The following is a 19575-nucleotide window of genomic DNA, read 5'->3' as shown; positions in this document are numbered from 1 at the left end:
AACTTAATCATTTAAATCACTAATATTTTAGACAAAAACAGTAAAATTTACAAGCATATTCTCTAGTTCACTCAGCAACTAGTCCTTTTTGTTAATGGTTTTATTGAAGGCATCAGGTTTTCCATTAGGACTTCATAATTTCTTACAAAGTTTAGCTTGTGGTTTGAAACTTATCAGAAATCTGTACTTGTCAAAAGTCCTTCCCATGAATCTTCTTAAAAATGAAGCAGTTTTACAATGCATCTGAGTACAACAACAACTGTCTGTATGATGAAAGACTTTTTGCATACATGTGCATGCCGTACAGGTTAATAAACTGTTTTTCTCTTGTTCATCTGTCTTACATCAATTGAATTTCCCAGACTCCAGCCAGAGGGCCTAGAAGGGTAAAAGGAAAAGGAATTTTCTCCTCCCTTACATGGTAAAATATACATAACACAAGTGAACAAGTTTAAACATTTTAAAATGTACTATTGTGGGTGTTGATTATATTCACACTTCTGTGCAACCATCACCACAGTCCCTCTCCAGAGTTTTTTCATCTTCCAATTGAAACTGTGTCCATTAAACACTCCCCACCCTCTCCCAACAAACACCATTCTACTTTGTGTTTCTATGAATTTGACTAGTGTAGGCCCCTCATATAACTGGAATCACAGTATTTGTCTTTTGGTGACTCAGTACTTCTGGACACCATGTGTGTACTAACCAATCCTAACCAGTTCTCCAACTCACCAGACACAACTGTGTCCCGCAATTTAAGTCAGTTCTGACACTATCTGCCTGAAGTTAGTGTTAGACCTCATCATGGGTTAAGGACTCAGTCTCACAAGACTGCCCCTTCTCAACTTCAGAGCCAGTCATGAGTCCTGTTCTCCTTATGGACTGCTCATAAATCAGGGTTCCCATAACCCCTTCCTTGGGTTTGATAATTTTCTAGAGTGGATTACAGCTCAGGAAAACAGTTTACTCAACTAGATCACTAGTTTATTATAAAAGGATTCAAGTCAGGAACAGCCAGATGGAATGGATGCAGAGCAAGGTAGGGGGAGGGGAGGGGCTTCCAGGCCCTCTCCAGGAGAGAGCTTCCCAGAACCTGCACATGTTCACCAGCCGGGAAGCTCTGTGAACCCCATCCTATTGGTTTTTTATTGAAGCTTCATAGAAACATACTTAGGCAAGGTTGATTAAAGCATTGGCCATTGGTGGTTGAACTGTTTCCAGTCCCTCTCCTTCGTGGATGTGGGGGGTGGGCTGAAACTGCCTACCCTTTAATCAGGTATGATTTTTCTGACAAACAGATGCATTCACTAAAACTCAGGTGTAGTTGAAAGGGGCTTGTTACCATTATCAAGATACTTTTTCACTCTTAGAGCACCCTAAGGGTTTTAGGAGTTCTGTGCCAGCAACAGCATGAAGATTAAATAAGTATTCTGAGTCACAATACAAGTCTTCAAGGTTCATCCACTCTGCAGCATGTCAGAATTCCCTTCTTTTTTAAGGGTGAATGATACTCCACTGTATATACCACACTTTGTTTATTCATTCCAGAAATAATACTTTTGAATGCTTCATATATATTCATATGGGCTTTATATATGGGAAAAAAGTTTGAAGTTATTTATTTCCCTCTTGTACTGATTCCTGCTTATTGGCTGATTCAAAATTTATTTATTTGAGGGATAAACAAAGTTAACCTTGACTTCTTGCTTATGTACTTTTCTCTGTGCATCAGTTCACTGCTGAGTAACTGTCCTTCATGCCAGGAGAAGGATGTGCTGTGGTCTTTCCTTTTCCCTCCTCTTATCAAAACAGGATTCCTCAGGGCCAGCCTCGCAGTAGAACAGACACTGGGGAGCCTGGGGCTGTCATCTCAGTAGCCTGGCAGCTTTGTGCCCATCATCTGTGCTCACCTCCACTGACCAGTACTGGCCACTAGCTCAGGATATCTCGCGGTGGGGTGGGGTCTCTTCCAGGAAGGTCCCCCAGGGTCCTGCTCCATTCCAGTTGGAGACCTTCCCACAGCGCCCTTGTTTGGTCCTGATGAGGGCAGCGTGCCCGGAAGGGCGGGCTGCTATCTCCTTCTGCCAGCTTTCTCCGGGTCTTCACCATAGCTAAGGGGCGTTTCCGCTGCAGCCTGCCCCTCCCTCTCCATCTTGTGGGTGCGGGTCCGGGCTTAGAGCGGGCCCTCGGGTAGCGTTTGCAGCCAGGGTGGAAACAAGGGCGCCTGGGGTCCTACGCCCCGCGCCGTGCAGTTCCCCCACCGCTACCATCAGCGGCGTCTGCGGCCTCGCCTCACACCTGCGTGTGGCCCCGGCTGCCCCCACCCCACAGGCCGGCAAGATGCGGCCGGTGTCCCCGGAGGAGAAGCCCAACCCGCTGCAGGACGCGAACATCTGCTCGCGGCTGTTCTGGTGAGGGCACGCCTGGGCTGAGATACCCCGCCGCCTCAGGCTCAGTGCCTGACGTTGCTGCGCCTTGCAGGGGCTGAGGGTCGAGGTCAGGGCGAGGGAGAGCTTTCCGATGGCTGCTTGTAGCGGGTGGGGTCTCCCCACGCCGGTAGCGGGGGTCCCTGTCTGTGCCCTCTGGGTGAGGCGGCGGGAAGGGGTAGCAGGAACGGGAAGAGCGACCTGGTGGCAGGGCGCAGGGTCTCCCTGCCTTGCAGCTCGCTGCCCCGTCAGCCTCCTTAGTCCCGGGAGCAGGAGGGGCAGCGGGAGCAGGAGGCAGGGAGGCTGAGAACCCAGGCTGCCTCGGGGGTCACTGCCAGAAGGAGAAGGACCGGACCTGCAAGCCGTCCTTAGCCGGCTTCCCCAGGAGAGCTCCGGATTCGTAATTCCATACTAGTTCGCACCCTTTCCCCACTAAGCAAAAGACATGAACAGCTTCCTTAATCTAATTAATGCTCTGCTCCTGTTGCCATCTGCCAATAACGTCCCCAGCTTTCTCCATATTCTTGAGGTGACAGCTGAGTTCCAACTGCACCAGGCTCCCTTGTCACTGTGTCTATGGCCATGTCTCCCTCCCTCCCTCTGTGTGCATCTCTCACTATATTTTCAGTATCTAGTTATGACAAATTTCATGTGTGTAAAAAAACACTTTTTAAAAAATGAACGGGGACATGATTCTTGAACCCATTTTGCTTTTATCTGGGATACATTGAGAGGACTGGAGGATGTATTTGACCAGCCCCTTTTCTTACTGTGAATCTCTGCTTCCACTTTTGAGAGTCACCCTGGGGATGGGGTCCCTGAAGCCTGTGGGGTCTTATCTGCATCTCTAGCCTTTCCAGAAGCAGTGCAGGGTCTTGATGCAGGTAGTCCTGCCCAGGAGTCCTCTGGTTCTGAAACCACCGAGGGGCCTCTGAGCTGGGAGGAAACACAGATGAAAAGCAGCTCAGAGAGGTGAAGCTCTTGACTACAGTTTTCCATCTGGTAATTGGGACCACTAATTAGGTGGGCTGGAACCTTTAATCACACTTGAGTGATTATGTCTTTCGTTTCTGGACCTTTAACCATCCATCTTTCCCACAAATTCTGATTTTTCCATTTCTTCATATGGGAGGTCCTTGGAGATTCCCAGGAAACAGAAGCTTCTGTGTTTGTTCTGATGGTGGTGTATTCAGTGTGTGTAACTACATCTCTTGGCCATTTGGTGGCCCTTAAGGGAAGAGGGTCAAGAAGAGAAAATATGGGTGTAGGCTTCCTTGTTGGCTCAGAGGTAAAGAATCCACCTGCCAAAGCAGAAGACCAGGAGGTGTGGGTTTGTTCCCTGGCTGGGGAAGATCCCTTGGAGTGGGGAATGGCAACCCACACCAGTATTCTTGTCTGGGAAATCCCATGGACAGAGGAGCCTGGCAGGTTATGGTCCATGGGGTTGCAAAAGAGTCGGACATGACTTAGTGACTAAACAACAACCACAATAAATAATAACAAAGTAGGGACACCTCTCCTTAACTTCAGACAGGGCAAGGAACTCTCCAGGGCAAAGAGTGTTCTATTTGTGGATTTTCAAAATGTATGTGCATGGAAATGGGAATGTGAGGACTTCTTATTGATTTGGGTAGGCACCCATTTCCAATTTTTCTGCTGGAGTGGAAGGAGCTATTACCTCTTATTTAACATGTGAAGTCACTGAAGCAGAGAGATTGAGTAATTTTTTTAAACACTTTTTATTTTACAAACTTGTGGCTCAGCTGGTAAAGAATCTGCCTGCAATGCAGGAAACTGGGGTTCGATCCCTGGGTTTGGAAGATTCCCTTGGTGTTTCCCAGAAGATTTCCCTTCTGGGAAAGAGTACCCACTCCAGTATTCTGACCTGGAGAATTCCACGGACTGTATAATCCACGGAGTTGCAAAGAGTCGGACACGACTGAATGACTTTCACAGCCAATTTACAATGTTGTTATAGTTTCAGGTGGACAGGAAAGGGATTCAGCCATATATAAACATGTATCCGTTCTGCCCCAGATTCCAAGAGGTTGACCAGGTTGCCTACCATCACACAGCTACTAGTAAGAGTTGGATCCCAAACCAGGCAGTCTGGCTTCCGAGCCTGTGTTGTTGTGGATGTAACTGCAGTACTGAGCTGCTTCTGTTGAGATTCTTGTTCTTAAATGGAGGGAAAAGGTGATTCCAAACACACCTTTGGTCTTGTAGGTGGAGTTTCTCAAGGAAAATTCTTAAAGATCTTGTTGCTGGAGATGATGCACGTGAAACGTCTCTATAATCAAGCTTTAGGGTGGCTGTTCTCAAATATGGCTTTCAGACCTGCAGCATCCCCCTCACCTGGGAGCTTGTTAGAAATGCAAATCACCATCCCCACCCCACCCCTGCCCCATGCTCCTTCTAGGCCAATTCTGTAAAGTTAGAAACCCTGGGGATGGGGTTAAACAAGCTCCAGGAGATTCTGATGGAAGGTAGAGGCTGTTTTCTGCTTTAAGTCACTCCTCCCATTGGCATTGTTCCTTCGGTGTTAACTTTTTAAAAGGGGTCCAGACTTTGTGAAGTTAGTTGGTGACCACAATTTCCATCCTGTTTGTAAAGTCTGAGGTACCCTCATGATTTCCTCGTGTCCCCCACTTGCTGTCCTGGGAAATTGAAATGAGCCCAGGCAGGAAGTGCTGAAGAGAGTGCTGTCTATCCACCTTGTAGAGAAACTGAGTTTTCATCTTCTCATTGGGTGTTTGCATTTCTTACATTTCATCTGCTTTCTAAATTTGTAAATGATGCCAATAACTAGCTTATTGTCTTTATACAAATGACCTCACAGGGGTTTTAGTGTTTTCACAGCACAGGTAGGACTTAGAGTCTAAGAGAAGGCATACATTATGGTTATTGGTAATTGTGAATTTTAGAAAAGAATATATATTTTTCTATTTCTATAAAAAACTTTATAAAAGAAGAAGGGCTTCCCAGATGGCCCAGACATAAGGAACCCACCTGCCAATGTGGAGACACAGAGACATGGGTTTGATCCCTGGGTCAGGAAGATCCCCTGGTGTAGGAAAAGGCAACCCACTCCAGTACTGTTGCCCGGAGAATCCCATGGAGAGAGGAGTCTGGTGGGCTACTCTGCAAAGAGAAAGACATGACTGAGCACATAGAAGAAGAAGAAAGGAACAAGGATTTTTTTTTTTTTTTTAAGCCAGGTATACTTGCTGATATTTCTTATTCTTTCCCCTCGAAGTTTTTGTGCATATCTGCACATGCACAGTTTTTTTTTTAATCGAAATTATAGCTCATGGTTTTTTAGAATTTTATTGTATCATAGTTGCTTAACAATGTTGTATTATGCACACTTTTCTATAAAGTTAATTATCTTTGGATCCTGATTCCTTCTTAATTTTCTATGGTTAACATTTATTTATAGCATTAAATAATGTTCAAAATGTGGCATTTATTTTTTAGGTAAACTTTTTATTTTGTATAGGAGTATATCCAACTGGCAACGTGATAGTTTGAGGTGGACAACAAAGGAACTCAGCCATACATAAACACGTATCCATTCTCCCTCAAACCCCACTCCCATCGAGGCTGGCACGTAACATTGAGCAGAGTTCCCTTTGTGATACAGTGGGTCCTTGTTGCTTATCCATCCTAAATACAGCAGTGTATACATGTTCCTACTAAACTCCTAACTATCCCTTTCCCCCATCACTCTCCCTGGCAACCACAAGTTCATTCTCTAAGTCTGTGAATCTGTTTCTGTCAAAATGTGGTATTTAATTGAAATGTATGCAGTCTTTCACTTTTGTTTAATAGAGTGTATTGCTAATTAGGATGTGATGCATATCTATGACCATATATTTTGGTGCATCTTTTCTTTTTCCAAATTCCCAGAAGTAGAATAATTAGTGAAAGGCTGAATTGTTTTCCATCAGGTTCAGATCAATTTGCCCTCTTAACAGCTGTTTGTGAGCTTATTTCATTGTCAACTTTGAGTACCTGAATTACATTTTTTTTTTTCTTGGGCCTAAAGTTAAAAATAATTCAAAGAGTTTTAATTTGAATTTATTTGATTTATGTGTGCTCAGTCACCTACTCCAGTTTGACTGTGTGCAACCCCATGGACTGTAGCCTGTCAGGCTCCTCTGTCCATGGGATTTCCCAGACAAGAATACTGGAGTGGGTTGCCATTTGATTTGTAGAGATGGAAGATTTTTTATGTCTACTGACCATTTATTTGTGTTTCTTCAAATGTCTATTAATAGATTATTTTTCCTATACAGCATTTATATTTTTGAAATAACTTGTAATAAATGCTTATAATAAGTGCATATAATACTTTTTCAGATTTTAATTTGTTCTTTAGAGGTTTTAAATTATATATCACTGATTAAAATTGAGCTTTTCTTTTTGATTTCTCTTGTTGATTTTGTAGTATGTGTTTTAAAAATCCTAACATCATCTAAAACTCTGTGTTTAATTTTAGCTTTTTTCTTATTTTAACAGTAAAGGCAGCTAGAATTTTTTTAGTTTTTGATGTAAGAATAGGCCCCATTTTCCCCTAAAACAGCCCATTTTCCTATTATGGTTTATTGAATAATAATTCTTCCCCATTGGAAATCAGTGGCCTAGTTTATGAATTGTGTCCCTCTGGGGACTGGACTGTCCAGTCTGCTGAGACTCTCCCTGGTGATGTCCCTGATGTCCCTGCAGCCTCTGGGTGAGCTCTGCGTTTCTCTTCACCCTCATCCCAGAGCCCACAGCAGGCTGGGGGTGAGCGCAGGACCTATCCCCAGGGATGAGGTGGAGCAAGGTCTTGGACCAGATGCACTTGACCCTTCAGGGAGTGGTTACATCCTTGCTCCCCTGACCCTGACCATGTCTCAGTTTGTGAACTGTCCCCTTGCAGAGTGAGTGCGGATGTGGAAACTGTCCACAAGACTCTCCAGAGACTGCTGTCAGAGAAGCTGCTAACACGAGGGGGATGTGAACTGGCTGAGTGCTGAGATGGTTTAGGGAAGTTGGTCCTGTAAGGCCCTTAGTAACTATCGATTGTGAATACATCAAAATGTTAAATTTCAAGCTAGGATTCTTTGCACCATTTTCAGAATACTACTTGTTATTCTTCATTAACAGTCAGAAATCCACATGTTGGAGAAGGAGGCTGGGTGAGCTCTGCAGGGCTGTTTCTCTGGCCTTCATCTGTTCTCAATAACTGTTTAATTTGATGAGTTTTGATAATTTTATACAATATCCACAGCCTCAAGCAAGAGGTAGAACATCCCAAAGGTGTATTCACATTTACTGGTATGTCCTTATGGCAGAATAAACTTCCTAACAAATTTATCTCCTGTAGTTTTTTCTTGATTTTTTTTGTCTTTATATTTCTGCATCTTATCAGCCTGAGACAAGTGTCCTTTCAGATGTATCAAGTGGATCATTTACCTTTTGGAGTTTTCCATGGGTCCCCCAATCATGTTGATTCCCTTCCCTCTGTTGACCTGAACAGAGTGTCAGATATTTCTCCAGCAAAAATGGGTTTATTCAGAATCAGCAGAGAATTGCAGTTTGAGGTTTGCATTTGTGGAGAGCCAAGTGTAAGTCCCCAAAGTGCCAGGGCTGGAGAGCACTTTTATAGAGGAGAAGAGGAAGTTGGGAGGGCTCTTTCAGAGTCATGGCTTTTCAGTGGCTGAGCCCTTGCCAGGAAAGGAGAGGAGTCTTTCTTCCTCTTGGGGGCTGCTATTGTTGTAACCTCATGTATCAAACTTTCAGAGGCTTTCTAATGGGGACTGCATGGGATTACTCAAGCACTCTGTGGTGGTGATGACTGCTGTTTGGGGGTACTTTGTCCTGTTCAGAGCATCACTGACCCTCTCAGCATCCCAGGGAGATGTCTCTCCAGGTCTTCTCCCAACTTTCCTGAGGCCAATACTGAGAGGTTTTGTGGCTGGTTCACGATCATGTAACTAGGAAGTGGCAACGTCTAGACTGTAACACAGGAAGATTTCCAAATGAGGCACATGAGGTGCCATTTTTGTTTCTGATTAAATTTTTTAAAATTGTGGAAAATGCACACAACGTAAAATTTACCATCTTGACAATTTTTAAGCATGCAGTTCAGTATTGTTAAGTAATTCACATTATTGTGCAGCCAATTTCCAGAACTCTTTTCATCCTGTACTGCTGCTGCTGAGTCGCTTAACTTGTGTCTGACTCTGTGCGACCCCATAGATGGCAGCCCACCAGGTTCCGCTGTCCCTGGGATTCTCTAGGCAAGAACACTGGAGTGGGTTACCATTTCCTTCTCCAATGCGAGAAAGTGAAAAGTGAAAGTGAAGTTGCTCAGTCATGTCTGACTCTTCGTGACCCCATGGACTGCAGCCTACCACGCTCCTCCATCAATGGGATTTTCCAGGCAAGAGTACTGGAGTGGGTTACCATTGCCTTCTCTGCGTCTTGTACTAGTGTGCTATTAAAACACTAACTGCCCACTGCCCTTGTCCCCAGCCCCTGGCAACCACAGGGCCACTTTGTTTCTCTTTGAATTTGACTACTCTGAGGACTTCATGTAAATCAAATCATAAAATCTTTGTCTTTTGTGATACACCATTTTACAATCCCACTGTCAGTGTGCAGATTTCCAGTTTCTCCACATCCTTGCCAACACTATCTTTTCTTCTTTCTTTTTCCCACAGTGGCCCTCCTAATATGTGTGAGCTGATGTCTCATTGTGGTTTTCATTTGCATTTCCCTCATGATTAGTGCCGGAGAAGGCAATGGCAACCCACTCCAGTACTCTTGCCTGGAAAATCCCATGGACGGAGGAGCCTGGTAGGCTGCAGTCCATGGGGTCACTAGGAGTCGGAGACGACTGAGTGACTTCACTTTCACTTTTTACTTTCATGCATTGGAGAAGGAAATAGCAACCCACTCCAGTGTTCTTGCCTGGAGAATCCCAGGGACAGGGGAACCTGGTGGGCTGCCGTCTCTGGGGTCGCACAGAGTTGGACACGACTGAAGTGACTTAGCAGCAGTAGCATGATTAGTGATGCTGAGCATCTTTTCCTCTTCAAGCAGAATTTTAAAGAGGGTCTTTTGTGGGCTTCCCTTGTAGCTCAGATGGTAAAAAATCTGTAATGCAGGAGAACCTGGTTCAGTCCCTGGGTCAGAAATATCCCCTGGAGAAGGGAATGGGTACCCACTCCAGTATTCTTGCCTGGAGAATTCTTTGGACAGACAATGGGGTTGCGAAGAGTCGGACACAACTGAGTGACTAACGCTTTCACTTTGGCTGCAGGGTGTCATCATCTGGGTAAGTCCCAGTGCTGATTCCCTGAGCATTTTCTTTAGGGGACAAGTGTGGAATAAATCACCCAACATGTTTCAAACCTGCTTAGTGGTAAAGCTCCTAGATGTACACCATTGTTTTGGAAGGAAACTGAGACCTAGAGATGTTAAAGGTCATGGAGCTGCTGAATTGGAGTGGAGACGTGGAGCAGAGGACAGCTGAGGCCCTGGGTGCTCAGCACCACTGCTGGGACTAGAGTCCAGTCTTCTGACTCCTGGACTGGGATTCTTTAGGGGTGCCAAGGTACCCAGATTAGCAAAATCTGAAGTTCAGTTTATCTTATTTCTTCTTTAATGAGTCATGGATATTCATACATTCAACAAATATTTCTTGTGCATCTGTACCCATGTTATCATAGGAATAACAGGATAAAAGAAATGTGATCTCTGTCATTGCTGTTATTCAGTTTCTCAGTCATGTCTGACTCTTTGCGACCCCATGGACCAGCACACCAGACTTCCTTGTCCTTTACTCTCTCCCGGAGTTTGCTCAAACTCATGTCCATTGAGTGGGTGATGTTATCTAACCATGTCATCTTCTGCTGCCCTCTTCTCCTTTTGCCTTCAACCTTTCCCAGCATCCAGGTCTTTTCCAATTAGTCAGCTCTTTGCATCAGCTTGGCCAAAGTATTGGAGCTTTAGCATCAGGCCTTCCAATGAATATTCAAGGTTGATTTCCTTTAGGACTAACTGGTTTGATCTCTATCCATGGGTTATTATGGTCTGGACTTGGAAATTTCCTTACCCTGGCAAAATTAGTAAAATGGTGTTTACCTATGTGCTGTCTCTGCATACTATTATCATTTAAATAATGCATGATCGATTTGAATAGGTTTTTTGGTGGGATCATCTGTACACTTATTGTTTTTTCCCTTTATAATAAATAATTGCAGAGAGATTAGTTGAGATTATATAAATATCATCTTCTGCTTTAAACTTTCAGCCGGTTTTTAATTTCCATTGATGATTTTCTTGACTTGATTTTTCCTTTATTATTTTTATTTTTTTGAATTGTTAAACATGTTTATTGTGCAGATTTATAACTTTACAGGACATGCAGGATAAAAAAGTGTAAAATATCAGTAGGCATATAAAATTTCAGCAGTCTTTTGGACCAGCACTTGATTTGCACAAGGGACTAAGCATCTCTCTAGAACAGACATGTCTTGGAATACATAGTTTATAGATTGAATCACAAAACAGTTTCCCAAGTGATTTTCCTCATGTAAAGATAAAAAATATCTTGCACTTAAAAATTATTCAGTATAGTACATTTTCAATTAGGTACATAGTTTAAAAGTAATTGATTACTCCTTTTATGTTTGTCTGCATTTGTTTGTGAGTTTTCCTTTCTCTCCTGTTTATGTAGCACTACTGATTCATGGATTCTTTCATTATTTACTGGGTTAAGCTTCATTGCCATTTGTTTGTTTTGATGCTCATAGTATCTCAGATTTGTCTAGCAAGAGCCATTCAAGCTTCTCTGTCCTTCTACACATCCTCATGATTCCTTGAGCGCTTCCTTATTTTATGGCACAAGATGTCTTAGACCCATCTTGGACTTTCCCTGCCTGTTGGTCTTGGCCTGTAGACAGTGAGACTTTTGCCAGGACTTCCTGGGGCTCTGCTCACCAGGGCTCATACTAGTTATGAGCAGCCCCCACAGAAATTCTCTTTTGCAGTCAGTGTTGTGGCTGGACCGGCCCTTGTGGTTCTTAGGATTGTGAGACACATCTCAGCAACAACCATCAGGGAACTTTGAAATGTCAAGGTGTATCACTCACATGCCCTGGAGGGTACAATGCACCCCTTTGGTGACGCAGCGAGGTCCTGGGTGGAGAGAGAGAGCTCATGAGCCAGCTTGGACTTGGGGTTCTGCCTTTTTGAGGTTGAGGGTGGGGAGTCTAGAATTTTAAAGTTTCAGTCTTTATTGGTGAATTTAAAAAATAAGAGAGGGAATTAAAGTGCAGGAAGGGAGGAGCAAACAGTCAGTGAGATGGTCTGTAATCAGGTCAACCAGAGCTTTCTGAAAGCGGGAACTTCATGGGTGGGGTGGCCTGGATCTTTACCTCGTTGTGTAGCTGTCACGTGTTCACCGGAGATGGATGTCTTTGACATGGATGTCTCCAAAACTTCATGTCAGGCACTTATATTACAATAAAAAAAAAATAGAATTATCACATGCTGACACACACTGCCCCAATTTTGGAAACAGCCATTTCTTAGTTGGTTCCTTTTAGGGAAGAAGGTATTAAAAAGCCAAGGTCTGGGTGAAGGGGGCCAGAGGGCACAAACTTCCATTATAAAATGAGTCAGTTATGGGGATGTGATGTGTGGTCTGGTGATTATAGTTAATCCTACTGTTCTGAATATTTGAAAGCTGGCCACCTCATGTGAAGAGTTGACTCATTGGAAAAGACTCTGATGCTGGGAGGGATTGGGGGCAGGAGGAGAAGGGGACAACAGAGGATGAGATGGCTAGATGGCATCACTGACTCAATGGACATGAGTTTGAGTGAACTCTGGGAGATGGTGATGGACAGGGAGGCCTGGCCTGCTGCGATTCATGGGGTTGCAAAGAGTCGGACACGACTGAGTGAACTGAATTGAACTGAAGAGAACTTAACATTTCTTACAACAACAAAAAAAATTGTGATTGTGTATGTTACCCCAAACCCCAAGATCAGGGGGCTAGAATGCTACCAGTGTGTCACTGCTTCCAGGGCCTCTCAGAGTACAGAGTTAGGGACTGTGTGTATGTATGTGAGTGAGTGTGCCAACACATATCTAATTATTGCCCCTTGCCTCTATATATTTAAAATGTAATTTTTTGTTTTTATTTAACAAAGCCCATAAATGTAGGATTCTAATTAGAGATGTGTAATTTTGATGTACAGTTGAGCATCTGAGCAGAGCAGAGAGAATTGGATATATGTCACTGTCCTTTTAATTTTTAGCAGGTGGCTAAACCCCTTGTTTAGAATTGGTCACGAACAGAAATTAAAACAAGATGACATATACTCGGTGTTTCCGGAAGATCACTCCCAGCGCCTTGGAGAAGAGCTGCAAGGCAGCAGGGAGGAAGGGAGGGAGAGTGAGAATTTCCACGTGGGGCTAAAGGTGCATGTGGCGGGGGCTTTGCTTCCTTTGGGTTCTCCTGAGCCTCCTCCCCTGACACTGAACGCTCACCCCCTCAGGCTGACCCAGGGCTCAGCCCACTTTGGAGGCTGTGGGAGCCCTTGTTCCCTGTGCATCTGTGGAAATGGAGGGAGCCCGTAGCCATGGCCCTGGAGGCTGAGCTCTGTCTCCGGAGGTGGGGTCCCTGGAGGACGGAGTCTGCCTCCCCTAAGCGGCTCATGACCTGTGAGTCCAGCAAAGCTTGGAAGGAACTTATTTCCAGAATTGGGACTTTTTCCCCTCAAAGCCTTTTATTCTGGTGCTTCAGGGTCTACACTGCTCATCTTTCAGGAGCCCTGTGAGCAGGTTCAGTTCAGTTCAGTTCAGTTGCTCAGCCGTGTCCGACTCTTTGCAACCCCATGAATCGCAGCACACCAGGCCTTCCTGTCTATCACCAACTCCCGGAGTTCACTCAGACCCACGTCCATCGAGTCAGTGATGCCATCCAGCCATCTCATCCTCTGTCGTCCCCTTCTCCTCCTGCCCCCAATCCCTCCCAGCATCAGAGTCTTTTCCAATGAGTCAGCTCTTTGCATGAGGCAGCCAAAATACTGGAGTTTCAGCTTCAGCATCATTCCTTCCAAAGAAATCCCAGGACTGATCTCCTTCAGAATGGACTGGTTGGATCTCCTTGCAGTCCAAGGGACTCTCAAGAGTCTTCTCTAACACCACAGTTCAAAAGCATCAATTCTTCGGCGCTCAGGCTTCTTCACAGTCCAACTCTCATATCCATACATGACCACAGAAAAAACCATAGCCTTGACTAGATGGACCTTTGTTAGCAAAGTAATGTCTCTGCTTTTGAATATACTATCTAGGTTGGTCATAACTTTCCTCCCAAGGAGTAAACGTCTTTTAATTTCATGGCTGCAGTCACCATATGCAGTGATTTTGGAGCCCCAAAAAATAAAGTCTGACACTGTTTCCACTGTTTCCCCATCTATTTCCCATGAAGTGATGGGACTGGATGCCATGATCTTCGTTTTCTGAAGTTTTAAGCCAACTTTTTCACTCTCCCCTTTCACTTTCATCAGGAGGCTTTTTAGTTCCTCTTCACTTTCTGCCATCAGGGTGGTGTCATCTGCATATCTGAGGTTATTGAGATTTCTTCCAGCAATCTTGATTCCAGTTTGTGTTTCTTCCAGTCCAGCAGTTCTCATTATGTACTCCGCATGTAAGTTAAATAAGCAGGGTGACAATATACAGCCTTGACATACTCCTTTTCCTATATGGAACCAGTCTGTTGTTCCGTGTCCAGTTCTAACTGTTGCTTCCTGACCTGCCTGCATCTTTTGCGCAGCCACAGAGCACCCTGTAGTGCAGGCTCGTCTCCCACTCTTCCCTGCCCCCTTTTCCCCTTTGGTGGATACACTGCTCTTCACTGTGCTCTGTTTCTCATCACAGGTACTGGGATCAAGAAGTTTTGAGAGCCAAGACATACAAACGGGAGCCTTGTTTAATGAAAGCAATCATAAAATGTTACTGGAAATCCTGTCTAGTTTTGGGAATATTTACATTTCTTGAGGTAAAAATTTTTACATACTGTGCGTTGCTTTTAAGTGTATGAAGTTCAGTACTGAGATGGATGTGATGGCGGGGAGAGAGAACAGTGGTTTGTCACAGGATAAATATCATGATGTAGCTCAGTGGTTGTGTTTATTTTTAGAATGAACTGATGCTTAAAGGAGTGAGCCTCCAGGGGATTAGTACTAAGTTGGCCAAAAGTTCTTTCAGGTTTTCCCATAACTGCTTATGGGAAAGGATGGCACTGACAAAACAAGACGTTTTATACCATATTAGGATGTTTTTAGTGCTCAGTACTTGATATAAACGCTGAAAGTGATCCTTGAGATAAAGATCCTACAACCTCAAGGAATATGAGCCTCCTGGTTTGGAGGAAGTAAGTTTGGATCAGAGCGCAGTAACATAAGCCATTTTACAGGTGCTCAAGCAAGTAATTTTTAACTTGCCCAGGTCACATCTGATAATCATTTCCTAAAAAGGGGTCCTCGCTTCTTCTCCTCTTGTGGAACAGAACTCTGGGCCCTGCATCTGCGTGGGGAGCTGCCAGACCTCCCCGTGGGCCAGGTCACCCAGGTCAGAAACCCCATGTGGAGGAGCTCCAGCTTCACCATGAATTCATGCACCCTCCATGGTGGTTTCTGTCCTGGCTGTGGGGGTGGTTTGCTGGTTGAAGGGAGAGTCTTGGTATCATGGCTTTGGTGGAGGGTGGAGGAGGGGATGTGCAGGAGGAAACCAGAGACATAAAGCTGTGAGGTCACTGACCTTGGTGACCCTGAAGATCCTGGGTCAAGATCCCCCAGAGGACAGTCCACCTGGGGACACAGTGCCGTCAGCCCCCCTGTTCTGGCTGAGCCTGCTGGAGGTCTGCTGCAGACCCCCCTGGGTGGGCTCGTGCTCACCATGGTCCCTTAGCGCTGCCTTAGGGACACAGGTGGCCTGTGAGTGTGTGAGGGCAGGAGGGATGGAAGATGCAGTTGCTGTGAAAGGGGTGTTTTAGGTGGAGTAGGTGTGAGCTGTCATCAGTCCATTGTGTTGAGGTGAGGTTATGGGCCAGGTTGGAGAAGGCAATGGCACCCCACTCCAGTACTTTTGCTCGGAAAATCCCATGGATGGAGGAGCCTGGTAGGCTGCAGTCCATGCGGTCGCTAGAGTCGGACGTGACTGAGCGACTTCACTTTCACTTTTCACTTTCATGCAATGGAGAAGGAAATGGCAACCCATTCCAGTGTTCTTGCTTGGAGACCCCCAGGACGGGGGAGCCTGGTGGGCTGCCGTCTATGGGGTCACACAGAGTCGGACACGACTGAAGTGACTTAGCAGCAGCAGCAGCAGCATGGGCCAGGTGGTTTACAGGTGGGTGGCGTGGCTCTTACTTAGAGGCTGTGCTGTACTGAAGGGCACTGCGGGCAGTGGGTAGCTGGGTAGGTGACGTCCACCCTATACAACTGAGAGACAGAGGATCTGTCAGCTCCCAGGTGACTGGGTGGTCCTGGGAGATGGAATTATTGTTGATAGCAAAGTTGTGTTGACCACTGTGCCAGAGGGTGGGGACAGGTATATGGGGCAAAGTGCCACCTTAGAGAGGGCTCTGATCACCGAGGTACTGCAGTGCCTTGTGAAGGGTGGGGTGGAGTGTTGATTTCACAGTTGTCCAGCCCCAGGAATACTTCCTGCTGGGGATCCAGGAAGGCCAGGCCTGGGGGCTGCATAAAGTGTAACTGGTAGAGCCCCAGCCCCTCTTTCAGGAGGCTGGTTGTTGGGTGGTCATGGCAGAGAAGTGGGGAGTCGAGGACCTGGTAAATGGGGGGGCTCATCTCAGTAGTAGTACTGTAAGTACTGTAAGTAGTGGCAGTAACAAGGGGTCATACTGAGTAGTACTGGTGGTGGCAGCCGCAGTACTATTAGTGGTGCAGCAACAGCAATAGCAAGTGCTCAAAATAAGTTATGTATCAGGAACTGCTATGAGCACTTTATGCATAATAACATTTTTATTCCTTTGGCTAACTCAGCGAAGTTGTGGGTTTCCTATATACTCCATTGTAGGAGAAAGGACTCCGAACCCAAGTAATTACATAGGTTGCCTGTGGTTACAGGGAGCTTAAATGACAAAGTGAGGTTCCATTTCAGGCACTCTGACTTACAAGCCTGATCATCTCAATGGTTCATCCAGGGTCAGGAAGGCTTGTCTTTAGAGCTTTATCTTCAGGGTCTCAGACACATGCATCCTGAACTTTGTTTAAGGATAATAAATAGGACACTAAGAACTTTCTGAAGCAGAAAGTCAGATTTGGGATTGTAATTGTGGGTAGATTTCAGGTGACCTTGTCCCCTGGGTGCCAGATTTGACTAGGAGGTTGATGCCAGCAACAACATCATGCTGTGGTCAGATGGACCAGGAGCATCTTAAGAAGCCAGCTTCCCCTAATTACCATCCCTAAGTGGTGATAATTTTAGATAGTGGAAGATCTAGACTCAGCTCTGGATTCTCTAAAACATGAACACATTTACTTTGTGACCTCCTGCCCTCTTTTAATTCCTCTAGTGCACAGACGACTCATGGGTTACCCGTGGTTCCCAGACAGTGCTGTGACCAACCACAGCACAGGCACTCCTGGCAGCACAGGTGGGAAGAGGCAGGTGGTGCCAGTCCAGGGTGAGGATTCTGGGGTTAGGATTTAAGTGTGAAACCTCTGTCCTGTGAGAATTGAGGAGTGATCATAATGCTTGGGGAAGCCAGTACCAGGCTAATGTTCAACCTGGAGCATGTGCAGGTCACTCCTAATTAGAACAGAACGGCCAGTGAGTTCTCAGCACCCTGGCCCCTGTGAGCACCCTCATGGGGACTTTGGGTGAGGAGAACAGGTCTCCACCTGCCTGGGCCCCTCAGGGTGGAGAGGAGGGGCCTGAAGACTCTTCCTGGACCAGAGACACAGAGACCACTCCCCAGGTCATCAGGGCTTCTCTCTGAGAGGTGAGGTCTCCATCTGTTGGTGTGTAAGTGGGGTGGCCTCAGAGAACCAGAGGGGGTTCACCCAGTCCTTTCCCCTAAGAGGGGCAGAGTGAAGAGGGTTTATGTCTGTGAACCTTGGAAATGGCCGGCCTTGTCTAATTACTGACCTTTGTCCAAGGCCACTTTTGCTGGTTGTCTCTGCTTTAGGTGGAGAATGTAGGAAGTACATATTTGTGTAAATCTTCACATTGGAGCTCAACTAATGAGCAGGAAGTAAGCAGAATCCTCTGCGTCCCAAAGTGGGCTTTGTGCCTGGACTCAGGGCTTTGTGCCTGGACTCAGGGCTTTGTGCCTTGACTCACTTCCGGAGAGCAGAGTGGTCTTTGCATTTATTTCCAACCCTTTCTTCCTTGTATCCCTCATTTCTGCTCCACCCAAGAGGCTGAGGAGTGGCTGCTAGTGGCAGAGATATGTGGGCTCAGAGCAACCACTGAGGACCACACAGCAAGGGAGAGGAGGAGAGAGCACTGAGCCAAGCAGACAGGGACCTGCAGAGCAGACCTGCCCTGCTGATTCTTGAGGGCTTAGCATGAGCCATCAGATGTCAGTAATATCCACAGTGACGACCTTGAGACATATATGAGGGTGATGCTTTTCAATTCATTTTTTAAAACTGTATTTTTATTGTCTCATTGAAAAAAAGTTTTAAAAATTGAAGTATGATTGACTTACAATATTATATTAGTTTCAAGTATATAGTGTAGTGACTCAGTGTTTTTGTACATTATTAAATAATCACCCTGATCAGTCTAGTTATCCTCTGTCACCATCCAAATTTTTCCAGTGTTATTGACTGTATTCCCTATGTTGTACATTACATTCCCACAACTTGTTTATTTATAACTGGTTTGTGTCTCTTAATCTCTCTCACCTATTTCACTCATCCTCCAATTCCCCTCAATCCATTTTCTTTAAAAAATCAAGGAAATATATGACTCCTTTTTTTTAAAGATTACTTTCATAATGATGAAAAAAAATCAAAATCCTGCTTGGAAGTGAAACTTTTAATTACTTTCCAGAAAAGTTGGCTTTTAGAAGTGACTTTTCTCAAGAGATCTCATTCAGCCATAATGGCCTATAAACAGCAATGAGTTTTCTAAGCCCTTTGTGAAACCAGCCTCTGCCATTAAGGATAGAATGCGTCTCTTCCCAGGACTCCTGTCTTTTGTGCATACTGTAGAAATCCTTGCTAATTTTTTGATTTCTGATGTGACAAGATGTTTCTAGTTTATCTTTACACAAAATAAGCTGCTCACCCTTAAGTACAAATTTGCTCCAGCCCTGGAATCTCCGTTTCTCCAAGCAGCCATGGCTCCTTCTAGTGGGAAATGGTATTTAGAGACTATGGTCTGGGCACTAGGGGTGCTCATTGCTGTTGAGTTGTCTATTGTTCCTCAGCTTTGTCATTGGACAAAGCTAGTATACATTTTTTGTAATAAACAAACCTTGAGTTTATATGGGTATTTTCAATCTAAATCAGATTCTGGACAGTAGTGTTTTTACTTTCTCTTTTAACTCTTAGATTGGTATCTGTTTTCTTTCACTATCTGTTCTCTTTTCTGCCATGCCTAATCCCAGTTCTCAATGATATCAACATAATTACTCATTTAAAAATCTTATAGTATCAACACTATTAACCATAATGTGACTTTTGGAAGCTTTTTTTTTTTTTTTTGCTGTTTGTATTGTCCTTAGGCATATCACACAGGGAATGTGTTTTCAAATTATTTTTTTACAACCACTTTTAATAATTCTCTTTTGTATAACTCAGCCTACTGGATGGATATAACTTTTGTTTCATTTTACTCTGAAATTTTAGGAATTGCTTTTGAAAACTTTATTGTTTTATAATTATAATTCTGTATAATGTTTTCCTTGGGCTTCCCTGGTGGCTCAGAGGTTAAAGCATCTGCCTGCAATGTGAGAGACCTGGGTTCGATCCCTGGATTGGGAAGATCCCCTGGAGAAGGAAATGGCAACCTACTCCAGTATTCTTGCCTGGAGAATCCCATGGACGGAGGAGCCTGGTGGGCTATAGTCCACGGGGTTGCAAAGAGTCGGACACAACTGAGC

General features: G+C 44.9%; 1 protein-coding gene across 1 annotated transcript in view; it reads left to right on the top strand.

Moving 5' to 3' along the window:
* The first annotated feature begins 2219 nt into the window (after positions 1–2219).
* The window catches only part of LOC104992865 (multidrug resistance-associated protein 4-like), a 75687-nt gene continuing 58331 nt past the window's right edge, over positions 2220–19575 (top strand). The window contains 3 exon segments of the mRNA XM_010845867.1: positions 2220–2414; positions 12752–12861; positions 14372–14493. Coding sequence (XP_010844169.1) covers positions 2344–2414; positions 12752–12861; positions 14372–14493 — 303 coding nt within the window. The 5' untranslated portion in view covers positions 2220–2343.

The sequence above is a fragment of the Bison bison genome, unplaced genomic scaffold (genome assembly GCF_000754665.1).
Source record: "Bison bison bison isolate TAMUID 2011002044 unplaced genomic scaffold, Bison_UMD1.0 scf7180017864225, whole genome shotgun sequence".
NCBI lineage: Eukaryota > Metazoa > Chordata > Mammalia > Artiodactyla > Bovidae > Bison > Bison bison.
The sequence above is the reverse complement of the archived record's forward strand: the minus strand, read 5'-3'. Positions and strand labels throughout refer to the sequence as shown.